The sequence below is a fragment of the Littorina saxatilis genome, linkage group LG3, assembly GCF_037325665.1.
Source record: "Littorina saxatilis isolate snail1 linkage group LG3, US_GU_Lsax_2.0, whole genome shotgun sequence".
NCBI lineage: Eukaryota > Metazoa > Mollusca > Gastropoda > Littorinimorpha > Littorinidae > Littorina > Littorina saxatilis.
In genome coordinates, this window is record NC_090247.1 from 33,289,709 (window position 1) to 33,309,195 (window position 19,487).

Below are 19,487 nucleotides of genomic sequence, written 5' to 3' on the forward strand. Positions count from 1 at the left end.
ATTGTAAAACCTGTTATTAGAATGAAAAAGGCCACCCATAATCTTACCATATTCAGTAAATAGATTGATTTTACATGAGGTAGTGTCTGTACAATTTTTCCTACAACACAAAAAAGTTAAATTTGTTATATTCGTCGAGAACAATAATGAACATTACATGAGGATATCAACATGAGAGTAATCTTTAAAGATAGTACGCTTTCACGTCGCGGACTGCTAATGTCAGCCTACGCCTATAAAAGCTCGATGCAGACACACTTGAATGAGCATGGCCCTCGAAAAAGCATTTTCAGGAATATTTACTCGAACTTAAACCAGTGCGCTGTGAACAGCCTGTGATAAATATGTACACATTTAAAGTGTTATTCAAAGCTTTCATTTCTCTTAAGGGCAGACCGGGTAGGCAAAATGAGTTATTTTTGGTCTCATACACCTTTTTGGGGTTGTTGCATTTTTCACACCTTTGAACATCCTGGAATGCATTCAATAATCTGCTTTTGTCATTTTAGACATGTATTCATGTAAATAAAACCATTTTCAAACCGATGTTTTGTTGTTTTTGTCTGTGTTTTATCAAAAAAATCGAAAAAATGGTCAACTTTGGATACTCCGTGCTGGTAAATGTGCGCACATGACATGACCCTTCGCTGTTCAAACTGTGTGGAAATTTCCGTTCTTCAAGATGACGTCATCACCGTTGGGGAATTTCCGTTGACATAGGCACAAAGAGAGAGAATCCGTTCCAACCGAAACCCCGGAATTAATATATGCAAATATATGTAGGTCAAAGGCATTTGGCGCAAGCGCAGTAGACAACTTATCAGTCCCCCGGTGTCAACAAATCCATGACGTTTTCACCGATTCAGCAGCATTTTTCAAAGTTTTGAGCTGCGGAGAACAACCCTAACATTGGAAATGTTCGGCATAGTGGCAAGAAATATCAGAGAAAGATGAACCAGCAGCAGCGAACAGTAGAAGGAAGTAACAACACTCCGAAATGAACCAACATGATCGTATTTGAGCAGACGACATTCTAAGATTCTTGACTCGACGAGGTGGGTTTTGCTTCTTTCTCTTTTCGATCTTGTTTGTTTGACAACGTGATTTATTGCACATCGTTATGTTGTTGTTGTTGTAAGAATGTGTTAGGGTTTGCAGGTAAATGATAAACAGTTTGTGTCTGAAGTATTTTGCGGGTTTCTTGATCCAATTTACTGACCATGCCGCCGCCGCACACACCCCCCCCCCCCCTCCCTCCCTCGATCATCTCTGTGATATCGTCTTCACAACCCCTATTTTATTGTTCTTCGCTGGCCAGTCCTTGAGAGCTTACTATGGTGTAACATGTCATCAGTATTCTTTGTCTGGGGTTAAACTGAGAAGCAGCATCTGAGCGATGTACGACTGACACAGTTTCTGTTTCTGGTCATTGACCGTAGGAAAATAAGTACCCTACTAGAGAGCGTTCTCAAATTCTAAAGGATTGGTTTACACCAGCATGGCTGACCAACCTATCATTGACAGCAATATTGTTGTCAAATCTTTTCCATTAACTAAGGAATAAAAAAAATAGATCCAATTTACTTCACCAAAGAAAAAAAAAGAGTTAAACTAAAAGACTGGGGATGCAACTCATGAATCAAAAGCATAAAGATCACCTGCAAACAGTGCTAGGTTTAGGAAATCTGAAAATGTATACACACACACACACACACACACACACAAAACAGACAACAGACAAGAAACAAGCAAATACATAGCAAGTGTGATGAAATAAATTAATTTTAAAAGAAAAATATGAAAAGAAAGAAAGAAAATAATTCAGCTAGTTTCAGTATTAGTTCCTGTGTGTATGTGATTGTGTGGTTACTCAAATCCCATAGTAAACTTGACATGTACATTTTGTGATAGGGGCCAATTAATGAATGTCTTTTGTGTGTGTGTGTGTGTGTGTGTTCGTCAACCGACATATGTGGGTACGAGCCGCTGAGGTGGTTGTAAGAAAACCCGCCTGGTTCAGTGGTTGGGGGCTGATTGGGATTTCTGATTTACCAGCCTAGCCAAAAAGTTGAGGTACACCCCATGTAACATGGTCATTTGCAAAATAAAGTACAAGCACTTGTTGACGTTTATATTGAGTCTTAAAATTTGCAGCTTATTACAAACAAAAACCATGGACAGTTGTATCAAATATTAAATCAGTGTTTGTGTATTTATTAGGTTGGAGCAAGGGGAGAGCCAGTCCTCCTGTGGTGGCAGCGAGGAGAAAGATTGACCTGATGGAAAAGTTTGCTAAACCGGAACTACCCTCTTCCACAGCAGAAACATCAGCTTTGCCATCTTCTGACCAACCATAAGAAGATACAGATACTTTGCCATCTTCTGACCCATCACAAGCAGATATGGATACTGGTACTGTGCAACGTCACTCCGCTGACATGTGTTGGGCTTTTGTCAACATTGATCAGCTCAATCTATTGCTGAAAGGTTTATATCCTGTACTGAATGCTTGTCTGATAGCAGTCTGATTATGAAAGAAGGTGATGCATCAGCCCAAGGATTTGCACAGGCCCTGCATCTGGAGTGCATATGAGTGTCCATTCAAGTCTGCAGTTGTTTACTCTTCTCCCGGTGTTTGCAACGCTTCGGGTGGTAAAGTTGCATTTTAAATAATCCGTGTATGACCAAGTTGGTACATGGAAAGGGACATTCAGCTTTACAGAAATTTGCTGCAGTGTTAGGATTGAGCACAGAAATACTGTAATTAAAATGTTGCAACTTTTGAATGGCTTGATAGTTTTGTTCCATTTGTGTATATATAATTATGTAATGTTGTTGATGTTGAAGCATCATTTCTATGCAATGGAATAAGAAATCAGTGCATCCGTTGGGTTTTTATGAGTCTGACAGTTTGGTTCTGATCAATATTTTCATATCAGCACAAACACAGATAATTGACTTTTTTAATGTTTTCATATAATTTTTTTTTAAATCAAAAAAATCTGATAATTTGATTATCAAATCATTTCCCCTTCATAGTTAAAGTGTTATTCTGGTTAAAAAAAAAAACACCCCATTAATTCAAACTCTACTGTGGTACTAGTTTACCGGGGTACTAGTGAGACTCTTTTACATGCTGTTTTCTCTACATGTAATTTGAGACAAAATGTGGTAATTAAAATGTTGTAACTTTTGAATGGCAAGATGGATTTGTTCCAATTTTGTATATGTTGTTTATGATTTGTGAAGCACCATTTCTGTGCATGGAATAAGAATACAGTGGATTCCTTGTGTTTTTATGAGTCCGACAGTTTCGTTTTGATTCATATCTGCACTAACATAGATGAGTTTTCAAATGATTTTTTAAAAAAAGTCTGGATAATTTGATCGTCAAATCATTTCCCCATCATAGTAAAGTGGTTATTCTTATAAAAACATATCAATTCAGGCTGCACTGTGCTACTAGTTTGAGGTACTGGTTGGAATCTTTCAAATGCTGTTTTCTCTGAATGTAATTTTCAGACAAACATCTGTAATTAAAATGTTGCAACTTTTGAATGGCTTGATGGATTTGTTTCATTTTTGTTTATGTTGTTTATGATTTGTAAAGCGTCAGTTTTGTGTATGGAATAAGAGTTAAGTGCATTGGTTGGGTTTTTATGAGTCTGACAGTTTGGTTCTGATTCATGTTTTCATATCGGTACAAACAAAGATGGCTGTTTTCATATGATGTATATAAAAAAAATCCTGATAATTTGATTGTCAAATCCTTTTCCCTACATAGTAAAGTGGTCATTCTGATAAAAACATATGAATTCAGGGTGCACTGTGCTACTGGTTTTTTTATGTACTGGTTCAAATCTTTAAAATGCTGTTTTCTCTGAATGTAATTTTCAGACAAAACGCTACAATTAAAATGTTGCAACTTTTGAAAGGCTTGATGGATTTGTTCAGTTTTTGTATATGTTGTTTATGAGTTGTACAGCATCAGTTCTGTGTATGGAATAAGAGTTCAGTGCATTGGTTGGGTTTTTATGAGTCTGACAGTTAGGATTTCATGTATTTTTCTTATCAAAACTGAACCGGTAACTGAAAATGCTAAATTAAAATAATATATTGCTTAGAAATGCTTTTCGATACACAGAATTATTAAACACACACATATTGCTGCAAAGAAGAAAAATTGGATCAAAACATGCACTGGTTCACAAACTGCAACATTTTAAAAAAAGCACATTTTATAACGTTTTTCTCACATTTTGGTGAATAAAACCCCCAAAAATTGCTTTTCACTCAAAATTTAAAATGGTTTCCCTTAATTAGGTTATTCTGCTTGCAAAAATCAAACAAGCAGCAAGCTGTTTCCAAAATAAAAAAAAAAAGTGCTTGCCTACCCTGTCCCCCCTTAATGCCTGCTTATTTTTAAATTTTTATGTTTATAACATTGTGACGAATGTCTCAAATGACTTAAGGGCAGGTGGCCCAGTGTTTTTTATTTGAATGTTTTATTTTGTTTGAATGTTATTTTATGAAAGAAATGAATAAGCAATGACAAATAATAGTCACTTTTTGTATTTTGGGTTGCTGGTTTTTGTTTTACGCGACAAAAACAGTCAAATACAGACAAAAGTGGAGTACACGGGGGATATGATATTTCAGCAGATATGATTGTCACACTTCTAATTATTGTTATATTTTATCTTTCTGGGTATGCTCTAGGGGATTACAAAGCAGATTTTGATTATTATATTTATATTTGGAGTTAAGGACATTTCTTTGTTACAACCGTCAAACTTTAGGGTAACCCCTGCAAAATTATGTTTTGAAATAATCGGGTTTTGACTGTAATACATTGGCAACAAAAACCTTTCGTAGTCCCTCAGAATGTTATATTCTGCACAAACTGCACACAAAATTATTGCTCTAGCTAAATTACAGCCACAGAAATCGCAACCCCCAAGATGCAACTGCCGCAAAAATGGCTGACATAAGAAAAACGACGTTAAAGATAGAACTATTCAAATATTGTCTTCATTGACACATACATATGACACTTTTGACAAAAACACAGACACACATGCATTTTAGGTATGTTATGGAACCATTATCTGCCAAAATATCAAAAAAAGGTTTTTGAACAATTTGATCAATTTTGCACTGGCCCACCTGCCCTTAAGATTCCGTGTGTATTTTAATTAAATTACATATCTTACCCAACTCACATATAGCAATTAACCCTAGTTCAGTGCTGGTTACGCTGTACGCGTCCCCTTGGTAACCAAGGGAGACCACTCTAAAAAAGAGAGTGACCTATCCCATAATGCCAGACTAACCACTAGCCTGACTTCCGTATGCGCGCGCATACACCACCATCTTATCATTCCAAAACTCAGCGTCAGACTGGCTGGTCGCATTTACGTACGCTCTGGCTGTTGTTCAGCCGATGTTGCTTGGTCTGTGGGACCGGGTTTCTTCTCCTTGGTATTCTTGCGTCGTCTTACCTTGCTACTGTATTGAGGTGAGATTGTTCTTGTTTTGTACTTGTATGAAGGCGTTGTTTGGCCATTTTGGACTTGTGAAATTTTCTGAAATTTTTTTCTGAAATTTTTTTGACCAAGTCTGTCTTGCTATGGCTGATAACGTTTGGTTGGGGCAGAGTTCTAAGCAGGTGCTGCTGAGTCCTCTCCTCCGAATAGACGCCTAGATAATCTAAACTAACCGTCGGCGGTGTTTGAACTTGACTCAGGCTAATGTGTTGATGTTTTGCTAGACATGCCTTATGCCGCCATTTTGTCGGCGGCCATTTTGCCGGAGTAGCCTTTGGTTATGGCCGCTCATGTTGCTGAGCCGGCTAAAGCGGTTTCTGCTCCTGCTGTTTTCTGGGCTGGCGGCCGCGGTCGTGGCTGCGCTTTTGCTTGCACTTTGTTCACAGGTATCTTCACTGGCGGAAGTTTTTTCGTCTACGCGAGCTGAACTCCGTGCACTCCCTCCCGGGGTGACAGGGTCGTCATCTTTGGCCAAGTTTGTGGCGGGCTCTTCCGCTGCGGTGACCAGAGCGGATGTTCACGCTGTTCAGGATGGGGACTAGGTTATCCCACCTTCGTTGGGTGTGCCGTCTCCTGGTGGTTCGCTGTCACAAGGTATGTCTGCTACACGAGTACCCGGGTTCTCCGGGGAAAGTGTAGCGCGTCTACAGTAAAAAGTAGCCATGGGCGTTTCGCTCACGGGTGAAAGTTCTGATACTCCGCCTGGCCATCGACCGCTAAGCGGCCGGTCAGGGGGGGGTAGGGACACTGTAGAGCGTACGGAAGGTTGTGGCTTTCTGCCGCGTCGTTGGACGTTGGTCAGTCTGTGCGGCTTCCGCTTCCGCCCTGGGGGCAGGAAGAGGACAGTAAAGATGGCTCTCTGTTTGACTATGGCAGTCAAGCAGGGCGTCAACTTCCGAATTGCGCTGAGGTGCATGAAGGCTGTCTGGACGATGGTGCTTACGCTTTGACGGATGGCGTCGGGTTCCTGTTGCCGTCTAAGTTCAAGCGCAGTGGTGCTTGCAACTGAAACGGCAGCAATCCACGGCCGGTTCCGCTTCCGTTTTTGCGGCTGTGGCTTCGGCCGTTAACACGGTGGTGTTTGGTAGGCGGCTCTCGTCAGCCTTCGGCTTTAGGTTCCGTTACTGCGGTTCCTCTGCCGTTACACAGGCTGCGTTCACTTCCTCTTCCAGTCTTTCAGCTGGGATGAGGCAAGTGGATGGGGAATCTGTTCACGAAGTTCCGGCTTCAGGGGTTTTTCCCTGCCTTTCCCTCTTCTTGGCATGTGTTGCCCTGTTGGGATTGGTTGCCGGTTCTCATCCTTTCGAAGTTCGTTGGGATACTGCTGAACAGGATGATGAGGGTATAGAAGATGTGGCTTCTGTGGCAGAGGGTGATACCTCTTTTTGCTTTTCGGCTAAGCTGCCGTCTTTTTGGCGCTGGCAGCAGGGGTTGCTACACGCTACTGTCCCGTAGGGGTTAGCGGTAGCATCGTCATATGCCGTCTTTTCTCCAGCTTTTTTGGCGTGTTTGTTCCTCCTCAGGATCAATCTGCGTACTCTAGCGATGTTTTGGCCCCACCTCTGCCTTTGCTGGCGGCTTTTGGGGAGGCTTTGATTGCTGCGGTTTGCGGCTTCTTTAGCTGATTTGAGCCTTTGAAGGGAAGTCTTTGAACGTCTAGTTCTTAGCTCCTTCATCGGCGGTGGGGGAATTGCGGAAGGTTTCTTACGAGTCTACTTCCTCTCTTCTTCCTTCGGAGCAGCGCTTGGCGGAGCACCTGTTGTGGTGTGGATTTAGCTTGCGTCATCCGCTCAAGTAGCGCATCGCTCGCCGAGCGTGTTGCGTATAGGCTCGGTTAGCGACAAGCCTAGGAACTTAAGGTTTTCTTTTGTTCTTCCTACGGAACTACCTCCGGGTAGCCTGGGGTTGACGGGCGTCCTTTTTTGGGATGTGTATAGCAAGGGGAAACTGTCTGTTTGTAAGAACAATTTTCCCCGGGCTGTAGAAGACACATTTATAAAGGATTTAGCTTTGCTGTTCGCATGGGAGAAGGCCTCGGCCGACAGTTTTGGTCGGTTGGGAGTCGTTAATCTCTCCCTTGCGTGAGGATTTTCTTTCGTTTCCTCTTCTTTGCGAGTGGACTCTTCCCTATCTAAGGGAAGCTCACAGCAAAGAAAAGCCCTCGGTCTTTCTGATCGAGGAAAAGCGCTAAGCTGGCTGTTCTCAGCTTCTGCTGTTAGCTTTTTCCCGGCTTGTCACGTTGCCAAATACCCACCATTTTATCCCCTCGGGGCTTCTTACTGGTCGGGTTCAGTGGGCAAACAATAGCACGTTTTCGTTCATACTTTTGACAGTTATGTCAACTGCAGTCTGAGTGCTTGGATTCACTTTTCTTTCTGCCTTCGTGTTTTACACAGCGGCCGGAGGCGGATTAGGACTTTCACTTTTTTGGGGTCCTTCCTTGGGTCTTTTACGAAGATCGTGCTGATGTTTTCTTCCACGTTTGGGGGCACAAATGTCAGGGGATTACATGTGTTGTTTCAGTCAGACAGCACCTCAGTGGCCTGGTTTCTCAATAAGCAAAGGGGGGGCATCTCGCTCCTTAGTGTGGCCACATCGGGCATGCGAGTTTTTGTTGTGGTGTTACCACCACGAGTTCTTTTTAGCAGTGAAGTACCTTCAGGAGAGGCTCTATGGCTTGGCAGACTCTCTGAGTCAGTTGGCCGAGTAGGTCCACACGGTTTGGATTCTATCTCTCTATGCGCTTCTACTCCTTCTGGTGGTGTTGGAGGTGCCGCTGATAGAAGTTTTTTGCCTCATGGTACTATCATCTTCTGCTAAATGTTCGTCTCCCCGTTCCCGGTTAATACTCTCGATTTCACTATGGGCCCATTCTCATTGGTTGACAGCCCTTAAGGTCTTTAGGGCTGTCGGGAGGGCGCCGTTGTTTACACTTGAGCCACACGGGTGTCTACTGTTCGGGAGTCATGGAGACGCTCAGGGGCTTCTGCCTTTACTCCGGATTTGGTCTAGAGATCCCATAGGGGTCAGCGTCTTAGTTTTCATATCACATTGACTGGCTTGAAACAAAGGACGTAATATTAACGGAAAGAACTCCATTTCTCTCCGTTCATTGCAGGTGGCGGACATCCTATTTTGGCTTTCGAATTTTCTCCCATGTCTCTGTTTTGAGACGTTACGCGATATCAGTTGCACTGAACTGGCTAGGCTGGGAAATTTTTTCTCGTGGGCTCTTTGTAGCCAGCGTGACTAGGGAAGCCTCCCTTTTGGTTGGCTGAAAGCAGATCTCCAGTCCCGACTTGAGATTGGCTCCTAGTTTTGGAGCTTTTGAGATCGGTTTGTTGAATTCCTGGCAAAATTAGCCTTACTAATCTTAACACGGGAAGCGGTCATACTTACTCTGGTAACTTCCGAGGGAGGTGGGAGTAAGTTTGTTTTTCTATCGGGTTTTGCTATAGACATTTCTTTGGAGAAAGACTGATCTATGGTGCTTAGGTTTTGTTCGAATTTCGGACGAGTATTTAGAAACCTGGGGAACCAGCTCTGATAATACAATTCAATCCTTTTGCTTTATTTCGGCTCTGCTAGAGCCCTATTAGCCTTTTGAACTTTTCAAGGTGAATATTTTTCTTACTCGCTCTGATTAGTTTAGATCATCAGAACAAGGGTTTTTATTTATTTCCATCACTCTCGTGGAGGCATTGACTTAGTGAAGTCAGCCTTGGCTAGATGGTCTGCCACGTTGATTAGGCATGCCTTCAGTGGTGGCAAGAAAAGGGGGGGGGCAATCAGTCTTCCTTCTTCAGGCAGCACGGACTCAAGAAGTCAGAGTGTGGGCCTCTTCTTTACCTGTTCTCAAGTCCGAGAGACTTACATAGGTCATTAATGCAGCTCATTGAACGTGCGAGTACTTGGGCATGAGGTTCTAATGGCGGGATGTTTTAGGTACCCGCTATTATAGTACACGTTTACTGGACATCAGGAAATGCCTTTTAAAATGTTTACCTACGGGATGTTTCTGGTGCCCGGCAGTTCAGATCTTTCGGTTCTGCCAGCCATTGTAGCTGTAGGCTAGATACTGGCAAGATGTTGGCTTGGTTCAGGAGGCCAGAATCTTTTAGGATATCACTTAACACAGCAAGGTGTAAGGATATTGTGAATTTAATTTGAACCAAGGGTTTCTCCAGTTTGATCAGACAGGTTTTTTACCTGCTGATAAACATAGTCTGGGGTTGTTAGGGCAGTTTTGCCTCTCTCTGTAGCTGTGACGTATGAGGCAAGGGCATGGGCCTCCTCTTTGACAGTCCTCCGGTCAGGTCATTTAGGCTGAAGACTGGAGTAGGCTTACTGGCGGTCTGAGGTGGTTTTTTAGAAACTTCTTCCTCAGAGGTGTCTTGAGACAGGGCGACATTTCCGCGCTATCTGTTATGGTAGCCGCGGGACAGGTCCTAATATCATAATTCCACTAGATTCCCACTCTGCTTGGCCCTCTTTGGTGGCTGCAGGGCGGTTTATGGTGGGTTGATTTGGTGAGTACCCTCCTCCTATGATAGCAATCTGCTATATGTGAGTTGGGTAAGATATGTAATTTAATTAAAAATTTTAGTAGTAAATTTTCATTTGATTAATATACTTACCCAACTCACATCGTTTATTCCCTCCCGCCTCCCCGCTGTGGTGGTATGGGGGTCTAAAAAAGAAGTGAGTTGGGCTTCGTTTTGGAATGATAAGATGGTGGTGTATGCGCGCGCATACGGAAGTCAGGCTAGTGGTTAGTCTGGCATTATGGGATAGGTCACTCTCTTTTTTAGAGTGGTCTCCCTTGGTTACCAAGGGGACGCGTACAGCGTAACCAGCACTGAACTAGGGTTAATTGCTATATGTGAGTTGGGTAAGTATATTAATCAAATGAAAATTTACTACTAAAATTTTTAATAAATGTGTTAGAACAAAGCTCCAAATGTTTCAAAACAATGCGATGAGGAGTTACTGAAATGTTTTTTGGTATCATTACCCGTTAAAACGGCTTAAAAAAACGCCTTTTTCGGGCTTCTGAGAGGAACGACACCTACACCGCTCATCATGCCATAACTCTTTGTGGACAGGTGGCGTTCATTGGCATCTCCAACTGGGCGCTGGACCCAGCCAAGATGAACCGCGGCATTCTGGTGCAGAGAGACGTCCCTGACCAAGAGGAGCTCATTGAGACAGCAAAGTAAGTACAGATTGTTAATGAGAAACAAAAGTGCTGAGACATTTTGTAGATTATTAAGTACCAGACTGAGGCTGACTAAACCTTTAATGTAGTTATGCCTTTGGGACGGGCACAAGGGCCTTGTGGATAAGACGCCGGCCTGCCATGCGGAAGGTCGCTTGTTTGAATACCGGCCGCGACTGGTGGGTAAAGGGTGCATATTTTTCTGATCTTGACCTGCTAGTGCCTTATCCCCCTTCATATGTACATGCAAGCACAAGACCAAGTGCGCATGAAAAAGATCCATGTCAGAGTTTGGTTGGTTATAGAAACACAAAGATATCAAGCATGCATCCCCCAAAAGCGGCGTATGGCTGCCTAAATGGCGGGGGCAAAAAAGGTCATACACGTAAAAACTCACTTGTGCAAAAGAACACAAGTGTACATGGGAGTTTCAGCCCATGAACACAGAATAAAAAGAAGTTATGCCTTGGTACCTGGGATGAGAGCTAGTGCACCCTTTGGACCAGCCAAATGTCTCCATTCATATTATTTTGTCATTGGAATCATGTTCTTGATATCTGTGCATTTCATGACAAAATGTAAACTATTTGATGAAATAACATATGTTGAACAAAATGGTCTTACACAATACACATATCTGAATCTGGAGTTCTCTTTAATTTTGCTTCTGAATTTTGAAGGTGTCCTCTCCGAAAGGTTTGGTTAAATTTATAAAGATGAGCAAAACAGGTGTCCTGTATGGGGAGGTTTACTCTCATTTGAGAGGTCTTTTATTACATGTACCACTGTACTAGTCCTAATTGTTAAATGATTTTCCAGAGGCATTTGCACAACCAGAGATCAGCAAGCCAACCTGAACATGGGAAGTTTGATTCATGACATGGCAATGGCGTACCTCAAGATCTTTGAAGAAGCAAAACACAAGCGAGAGTTCTTTGGACTTCGAGACTTCTACAGGTTTATATTCCATTTTCTTTTTTGCATGATCAGCAAATATAAATATGGTTAAAGTCTCGCATGAAAAAAGTCCAGTTTGAAAACTTACCTGTATATTTTGGCTGCCTTATCAGTCAAAACAAAAGTCACGGTTTATTTTAGTGGAAACATTCACCAATATTATATTGTGATTTTCATCCTACTTGTGCCACTACCAGCAAATGGTCATACTAGCGTTTAGTCTTTGTTAGTTTGGCAATCAAAAGATTGTAAACTGTTATTGAATGGTGTTCCCTTGTTGTTTTTTTATTTTATTTCGGTGTTGTTTTTTACTAACAACTGTATATTTACAACTTGTTAGTCCGTAGAGAGTTCCGAACTTTTACATTTACATCAGTTTGCATTGCTGATTGGCTACTGTAGTCAGCAGTTACACTGTACACTTATATAACCAGGGTTTTATTTGTCAGAGCATTTCCTGAAATAGAACAAGAAAATCAAACAGGACTTGTAGTTTGTCGAACCATTTTTAATAGGATCCTTTTCAAATGTTTAATTATGGTAGAGTTTTAAAGTTTTCATTTCTTTTTTTGTGCTTTGTTTCAGCTTGGTAAAGATGGCATATGCTTTCGCTGCAAAGTTCAAGCAAACGCCATCCCCACGTCAGCTGATTGCCGCCATCAGACGTAACTTCGGCGGCCTTGACACAATAGATCCTGTGGTCTTGTTCAAAAAAGTCATGGCATCAAGCTTGTGTGGTGAAGAAAAGGTTAAGTATCTCAGTTGTGCATGCTGTGATTCATATTTGTTTTTAAGTTATTGTAAAGTGACAGATCCACTCATTCATGGTTAACTGAAACCAACTTGTTCATGCATGCTTACTTTTTGATTGTTTGAGTGAATGCTGGCGGGGGCCCGTTAGCTCAGTTGGTAGAGCACTGGACTCTGTGATCCTTGGGTCATGGGTTGAAATCCAGGCTGGGACAGACACTAGTCAACTTTATGTGCAGACTCAGAGACGGTACACATGTCCCATCCCTATGTCACCACAGTGGCACATAAAAGACCTTGGTCATTCTGCCATAGGTGCAGGTGGTCCCAGCAATGGGATAATAAAGTGATGAAAATGTACAATTACGGGGCGGGATGTAGCTCATTCAGATAAAGACATGAACACATCTGAACCATGACAAAAAGAAAGATGGATATATATATATAAACACACATTCAAAAGAACACACACACGCACATGCACACGCACACATGCACACACACACACATGCACACACACATACATATGCATTTAGCTTTGCAAACTCTACCAATTATGGCATAATGGTGAGTAGACTGTGAATTACTCCACAGTATCTGTATTATTACTCGTGGATTATTTCAGCCTCGTCAAGGAGACCCGGATTGTTCAGCTTCTGGTCTCATCAAGGCAGCTGTGGAAGGAGACAACATGGGAGGGTGAGGGGTTTTTTGTTTTTGTGTTACAGCATTCAGACATGGGATTCTTCCGTAAATTTACGGAATTCCTTAAATTTTTAGGCTCCAGGGATCATTCTTGAGATTCGTGCAAATCCGCTGAGAAAATTTTGGGGTATATGTAGGTATAGACCCAAGTTTTTCGGCCGGTCCGCTGATCGCGACGCTCCATTCCATACTATTCTTGAACGGTTGGTTCCTAAAATGGTCAGACTGTTGCTGGTCGATCCGTATGGGAACGCGCTCTTTGTCTCCTACAGTCACCGTTTCAACGTAGCTATCGGGGATTCAGTATAAGCATACCGTATGAGAATGATTCGGCGCCATTTTTACATCGCTTCGAGCCACCTGCCAAAATGATGAGGAAGCTAAAGCGAGACGAAACCGTTCTAGCCCAGGCAATTGACCAGCAGAAGTACAAGAAAAATCTCTGGAGATTCGACTGGCTCGATGAAGTTGTATCATTGAGCTGGAAATACGCGAAAGGCCAGAAGACACAAGACGTGAAACTGAAAGTTGGCGATGCTTTTGCTAAAATCAACTTGCCGGGAAAAGCTCAGTGCACTTTGTGCAACGATGTTAATGTTATCAACTATGGCTCCAATGGAAAGACTGCCCTCAAAAGCCACTTGAAAAGCAACAAGCACCTGACTATCCTGAAAACCCAGTCGGGTAATCAGTCACTGGGGTCGCCGTTTGGCACCGACAAAGTAAGAACATTGAAACCATACCGTCACACGCCACCACCCCCCCCCCCCCCCCCACCCCCCCCCCCACCCCCCGCCTCTCTCTCTCTCTCTCTCTCTCTCTCTCTCTCTCTCTCTCTCTCTCTCTCTCTCTTTCTCCTCCTTATTTTGAGTCTTAGCGTAAAATTAATTTGAGAAACATGGGGAGGAAGAGAAAGGGGGGGGGAGTGCTATGATTAAGCTGAAATATGCATTTCAGGGCCATTTTTGGGTGTCTAAAACACTAAAAACCTTCAGCTTCTGGGGGCTTCGCCCCCAGACCCCGACCAGGGGCATCGCCCCTGGACCCTACTGGGGGCCGCAGAAGGCCCCCAGACCCCCACCTTCTTTTTCCTTAATTATCACTTTTTCTGAATCCCATGTCTGAGCATTACCTAAATAAAGTGTAAGAATTTGACCATTGTCAAGTATCAAGGTCACAATGGGGTCAGAGCTCAGTTAAAAAAAAACAAGTCGCGTAAGGCGAAAATACAATATTTAGTCAAGTAGCTGTCGAACTCACAGAATGAAACTGAACGCAATGCAACGCAGCAAGACCGTATACTCGTGGTCCACCGCTCACGGCATAGGCAGTGAAATTGACAAGAAGAGCGGGGTAGTGGTTACGCTATGCTGCATAGCACGCTTTTCTGTACCTCTCTTCGTTTTAACTTTATGAGCGTGTTTTTAATCCAAACATATCATATCTATATATTTTTGGAATCAGGAACCGACAAGGAATAAGATGAAAGTGTTTTTAAATTGATTTCGGAAAAAATTTTTGATAATAATTTTTATATATTTAATTTTCAGAGCTTGTTTTTAATCCAAATATAACATATTTATATGTTTTTGGAATCAGCAAATGATGGAGAATAAGATAAACGTAAATTTGGATCGTTTTATAAATTTTTATTTTTTTTTACAATTTTCAGATTTTTAATGACCAAAGTCATTAATTAATTTTTAAGCCACCAAGCTGAAATGCAATACCGAACCCCGGGCTTCGTCGAAGAGTACTTGACCAAAATTTCAACCAATTTGGTTGAAAAATGAGGGCGTGACAGTGCCGCCTCAACTTTCACGAAAAGCCGGATATGACGTCATCAAAGACATTTATCAAAAAAATGAAAAAAACGTTCGGGGATTTCATACCCAGAAACTCTCATGTCAAATTTCATAAAGATCGGTCCAGTAGTTTAGTCTGAATCGCTCTACACACACACACACACGCACACACACACGCACACACGCACATACACCACGACCCTCGTTTCGATTCCCCCTCGATGTTAAAATATTTAGTCAAAACTTGACTAAATATAAAAAGGGGGAAAATGTGCAATGTTATGAGTAGATCTCTCAAAGAATGCATGTTATTATTTTGAATCCAGAGTGAAAGAATACAAGCATGTAGGGCATACTTTTTGTTGTTCAAATGCATAAACTACCTTCATATTGCATGGGTGTGACTTTCTTTTTTTTGAATGTAGCAGATAAAACTGTTTATCTTTAAGTATTCATCTTGCTGACTTGATAGTATATAACCCCAATAGCCCCAATGCTCTATTTCAGCATCAGCCTATTTTAACACAGTGATGTCATTTGATCTACTTGTCCAATAAAAGAATCACTTTTTAGCTTTGACCTAAAAATAGCCAAGTCGATCAGTTGGTCTACTGTTTGAAAAGATGTAATCAGTTTAAGATTACCTCTAATTTAAGACTCCCTCACTTTTAAAACCTGATTTTCTCAGATTTTTGGAGGTCTTACGTCATTTCCACTGTAGTGTAAAGGTCAGCTGGAAATGTGGGAGCAGAACGGATGGGGCTGGAGGTGTTAAATGACTCGGTAATCAACTGTATGTTGTAGGGAGAGCCGGTACCTGCTTCTCCTCACAGAGAACTATGAAGGTCTAAACATTCTGTCAGAGAACTTGCTGGCTGGCCGTCGCGTGGTGCGCATCTTTGGCAGCAGTTTTCCCAAAGACCAGGAGTACACACAGGTGAGGCAACAGTATGTTCATGACTTTTGAGAAATGTCTCAGTCATATTGTGTGTATTGAAGCCATTTCTAATCATATGATTGAATACTAGTTCAGTAGTTGCAGCTACCGAAGGAGCATGTGCAAGCTTTATTGTCATTCAATCAAGATGGCGTTTCAATTAAAGAAATTCTGTGATTGGTCAGATTGCCCCAACTCATTACAAATTACCGGTCATCAATTATCGATGAACACTAATTACAAAAGCCAATGATCACCTGCTGGCGAGGCGCATATGATACAACCTAAACTAGTCTTGGTTAGCTTTGAAGGTCATTTTACAAGTAGGAAATATGAAGGCAAACAAAAAACCGAGACCATAAGTTATGCAAAGTGATGACTTTGATTGTTTGACGTAAGTTAATGCATGAATTTGTCCGGGCTTCGTCAGGCAATGTTTTGGGATGGAAAGAAAATTGTTGCGAGTTTGCTGTCTAGAGACCAGTCAAAAAAGGAGGAAAAAATGTATGTGAAAAAACAAAAACAGGAGCAGAGTGATAAGATAGGAATATGGAAACACATTTCTTTGGGACTTGACCCTTGCAGGTAAGTGAACTGAAAGTACAGGAGTATGTGAACAGGACTGCACCAATTCGGTCTGTTTGCGACCACATGAAATCTTGAAAGAGATCGTTGTCAGATTGAATCACAATAACATTGAAAGGCTTCGAGGTTGTCATCGTGGATTGACGCCCTTCCACAGCATCATTTAAGCCTGACGGAACGAAGCGACGTCAGTCTTTAATGGAAGCTAGCCTATCAATGTATAATTGACAATATGTTGGATGCAGAAGTTCTTATGTAATTCGTTCAGATTTATGTAATTATCTCAAGTCACTATTGGACTCTCTTACCACAGGCACAATGAGTGACTGAAATTGTTGGAGGTAGCCCTTACAAAACTCTTCTTGAACTTGACATGAATTTTCTGATATGATGTAAAACTGAGAAAAAAAATCAAGTTTTGTTCTCACTCGAAGCTGATGTTAAGGTTCTTCGATCTTTTCAGATTTGCCGCAACATCAACCGCATCAAGGTGTGCATGGAGACAGGACAGACAGTGATCCTGTTGAACCTGGAGAACCTCTACGAGAGTCTCTATGACGCTCTCAACCAGGTCAGACTTTGCATTTCATATAAATTTGAAGAATTAGATTTTAAAGCCTGACATTTAAAATATTAAGTTCAGGGAAATGAATTGATGCTGATTTTGTTCCTGTCCACAGTACTATGCCAAGCTTGGTGGTGAGCGGTACGTTGACCTGGGACTGGGAACGCATCGCGTCAAGTGCAGAGTTCACAGAGACTTCAGGTAAAGTACAGCTTTGAGCGTGTTTCTGCAGAAAGTAAGGATGACTTGCACATTTATTATGCAGGGATGTTGGTAGGATTTATTTTCTTCAGCAAATATGGTCATAAAAGTTTCAGCAATTATCTGACATTTTTAGCAGTCTGTTTCTTTCTTCTGTGAACTCGTGTTGAAAATTATTCAAATATGAATTGTCTGCTGGATATCAACCCATAACATGATTAAGAAAGGAAAAATAAAAACAAAAAACAACAATCAAACACACAGAGAACAAAACAGCAAGAACAAGTTGCGGACTTTAGTATTAGTACCGCTATCACTATCACTGATCTGACCTGAGCACGAGGAATGCTCGACTTGTCAGAGTATGAGCAAAGTTTGTGAACTTGTTCAGACTGAATGGCCAGGTTCTGGAAGATCAGACTAGTACCCTGCATTATATAAAGAATCCTGTTTTAACATCACCATTTACACGTTTCCTGTTACTCGTCTCCAAAATGTCAATTGTTTAGCTCAAATAACTAAAAATAAGGCGATTTTAACGTCACAGCAATGTTGTTTATTCATTAAGGTGTGTCAAGGTTCATACGGTTTTAAAGATAAAAATGTGCAGTATTTGATCTCGCTATTGATTTCTGCAGTTCGACAATATTTTTGAAAATATTTTATGGGAAAAAAGCCAAATGCATTCTTTACTGTCTTCTCTGCCTGCTGTGAGTAAACCGGAATAAGTGTTGCATCATTATGTCAGCAACACTCATTTTAATGTTTTCAAAAAGTGCTATTGTTATTGTTATTGTTTTTAGTCTTCAGAATTGGAGTTCACCTGCAGACAAGCTTGGCTAATTTTTAGGTGGAGTTTTCATATTCCTCTTGTAGCTATGAATAAGTGAATATGGTTTAATTTTGTTGTTGCTCATTTGGTCCAGTGTCCCTGGACAGAGTAGCAGGTAGCAACAACCATAATGCATGGCACTCAAAAATGTTTCTTCGAATTGATTTTGGCTTTTGATTGAGCCTGTGCATTGATGTAATTGATACAGTACAACACCCCTTTTAAGATTAAGACCTTACAAAATGTTGGTGAAAATCAAGTCTTGAAAGAGATGAGGAAGTCTTAAAACGGAAGTAAATTTACAGACTTAATGAACAGTAAATCTGAAGTAAAAAAATCAAGGTCTTAAAAAGGGAAGGCCTTAAATCAAGAGGTCTTAAAAGGGGTTCCACTATCATCGCGGTTCCACTGGAGATTGTGTCACATGCATCTATCTCATGAGGATTATTGTTGAAGAGCTGAAGTTAAAATTGCTTGCTGTACCCATCTACATGGAGTTTCTTTTGGATATTCAAGAGAAATTCTGTTGGAATGAGCTTCATCATGCTAAGTGAGCCAGGCCTCCCTCAGCCTGGCCTAATAACATTAATTTGTCGATTTTTCATAATGATGTACTATTGTCCACATTTGCTTTTTTTCCCTCCACATAGACTGATCGTGGTGGCGGAGAAGCAGGTGGTGTACGACAAGTTCCCCATCCCGCTTATCAACCGACTGGAGAAACACTTCCTGACACTCAACAACATCATGACTGACGCTCAGCTGGCCATGGCTAAGAAGCTGGAGAAGTGGGCCAAGGACTTTGTCAAGAGCAACTCTCCGACCCGTGCCAATGAAAGGTAAAAGAAGAAATAAGGAAAATAACAGAAAAAGAGAGACCAAAAAAGTGCAACAACAAAAGAAATAAGTCGCATCAAACATTTTGTCAACTTGTTGGCCTGAAACTAAAAGATCGACTCTGAAAACCTGTCGAGACTACCAATACCTGGTTATAAGCCAAAACCAGTAAACCAAGACGGGTTGTGCTGGTCTCCATGAAACATGCTGAAGGTCTGGGGAGAGAATCGGTTGGGCAAAACTTGGTCACAACTTCAAGCCATAATCCAGAGGGATTATTAGGAGGGAGTTTTTTGGGCGGGGATGTAGCTCAGTCGGTAGCGCGCTGGATTTGTATCCAGTTGGTCGCTGTCAGCGTGAGTTCGTCCCCACGTTCGGCGCGAGATTTATTTCTCAGAGTCAACTTTGTGTGCAGACTCTCCTCGGTGTCCGAACACCCCCGTGTGTACACGCAAGCACAAGACCAAGTGCGCACGAAAAAGATCCTGTAATCCATGTCAGAGTTCGGTGGGTTATAGAAACACGAAAATACCCAGCATGCTTCCTCCG

At 41.7% G+C, this 19,487-nt stretch overlaps 1 protein-coding gene across 1 annotated transcript in view; it reads left to right on the top strand.

Moving 5' to 3' along the window:
• Nucleotides 1-19,487, top strand: part of LOC138961177 (E3 ubiquitin-protein ligase rnf213-alpha-like) — a 181,053-nt gene that overhangs the window by 76,783 nt on the left and 84,783 nt on the right. Inside the window, exons 37-44 of the mRNA XM_070332777.1 lie at nucleotides 10,652-10,761; nucleotides 11,584-11,721; nucleotides 12,307-12,469; nucleotides 13,097-13,170; nucleotides 15,786-15,918; nucleotides 16,967-17,074; nucleotides 17,184-17,269; nucleotides 18,752-18,940. Of these exons, the coding sequence (XP_070188878.1) occupies nucleotides 10,652-10,761; nucleotides 11,584-11,721; nucleotides 12,307-12,469; nucleotides 13,097-13,170; nucleotides 15,786-15,918; nucleotides 16,967-17,074; nucleotides 17,184-17,269; nucleotides 18,752-18,940 (1,001 nt within the window). The remainder of the gene's footprint in view (nucleotides 1-10,651; nucleotides 10,762-11,583; nucleotides 11,722-12,306; nucleotides 12,470-13,096; nucleotides 13,171-15,785; nucleotides 15,919-16,966; nucleotides 17,075-17,183; nucleotides 17,270-18,751; nucleotides 18,941-19,487) is intronic.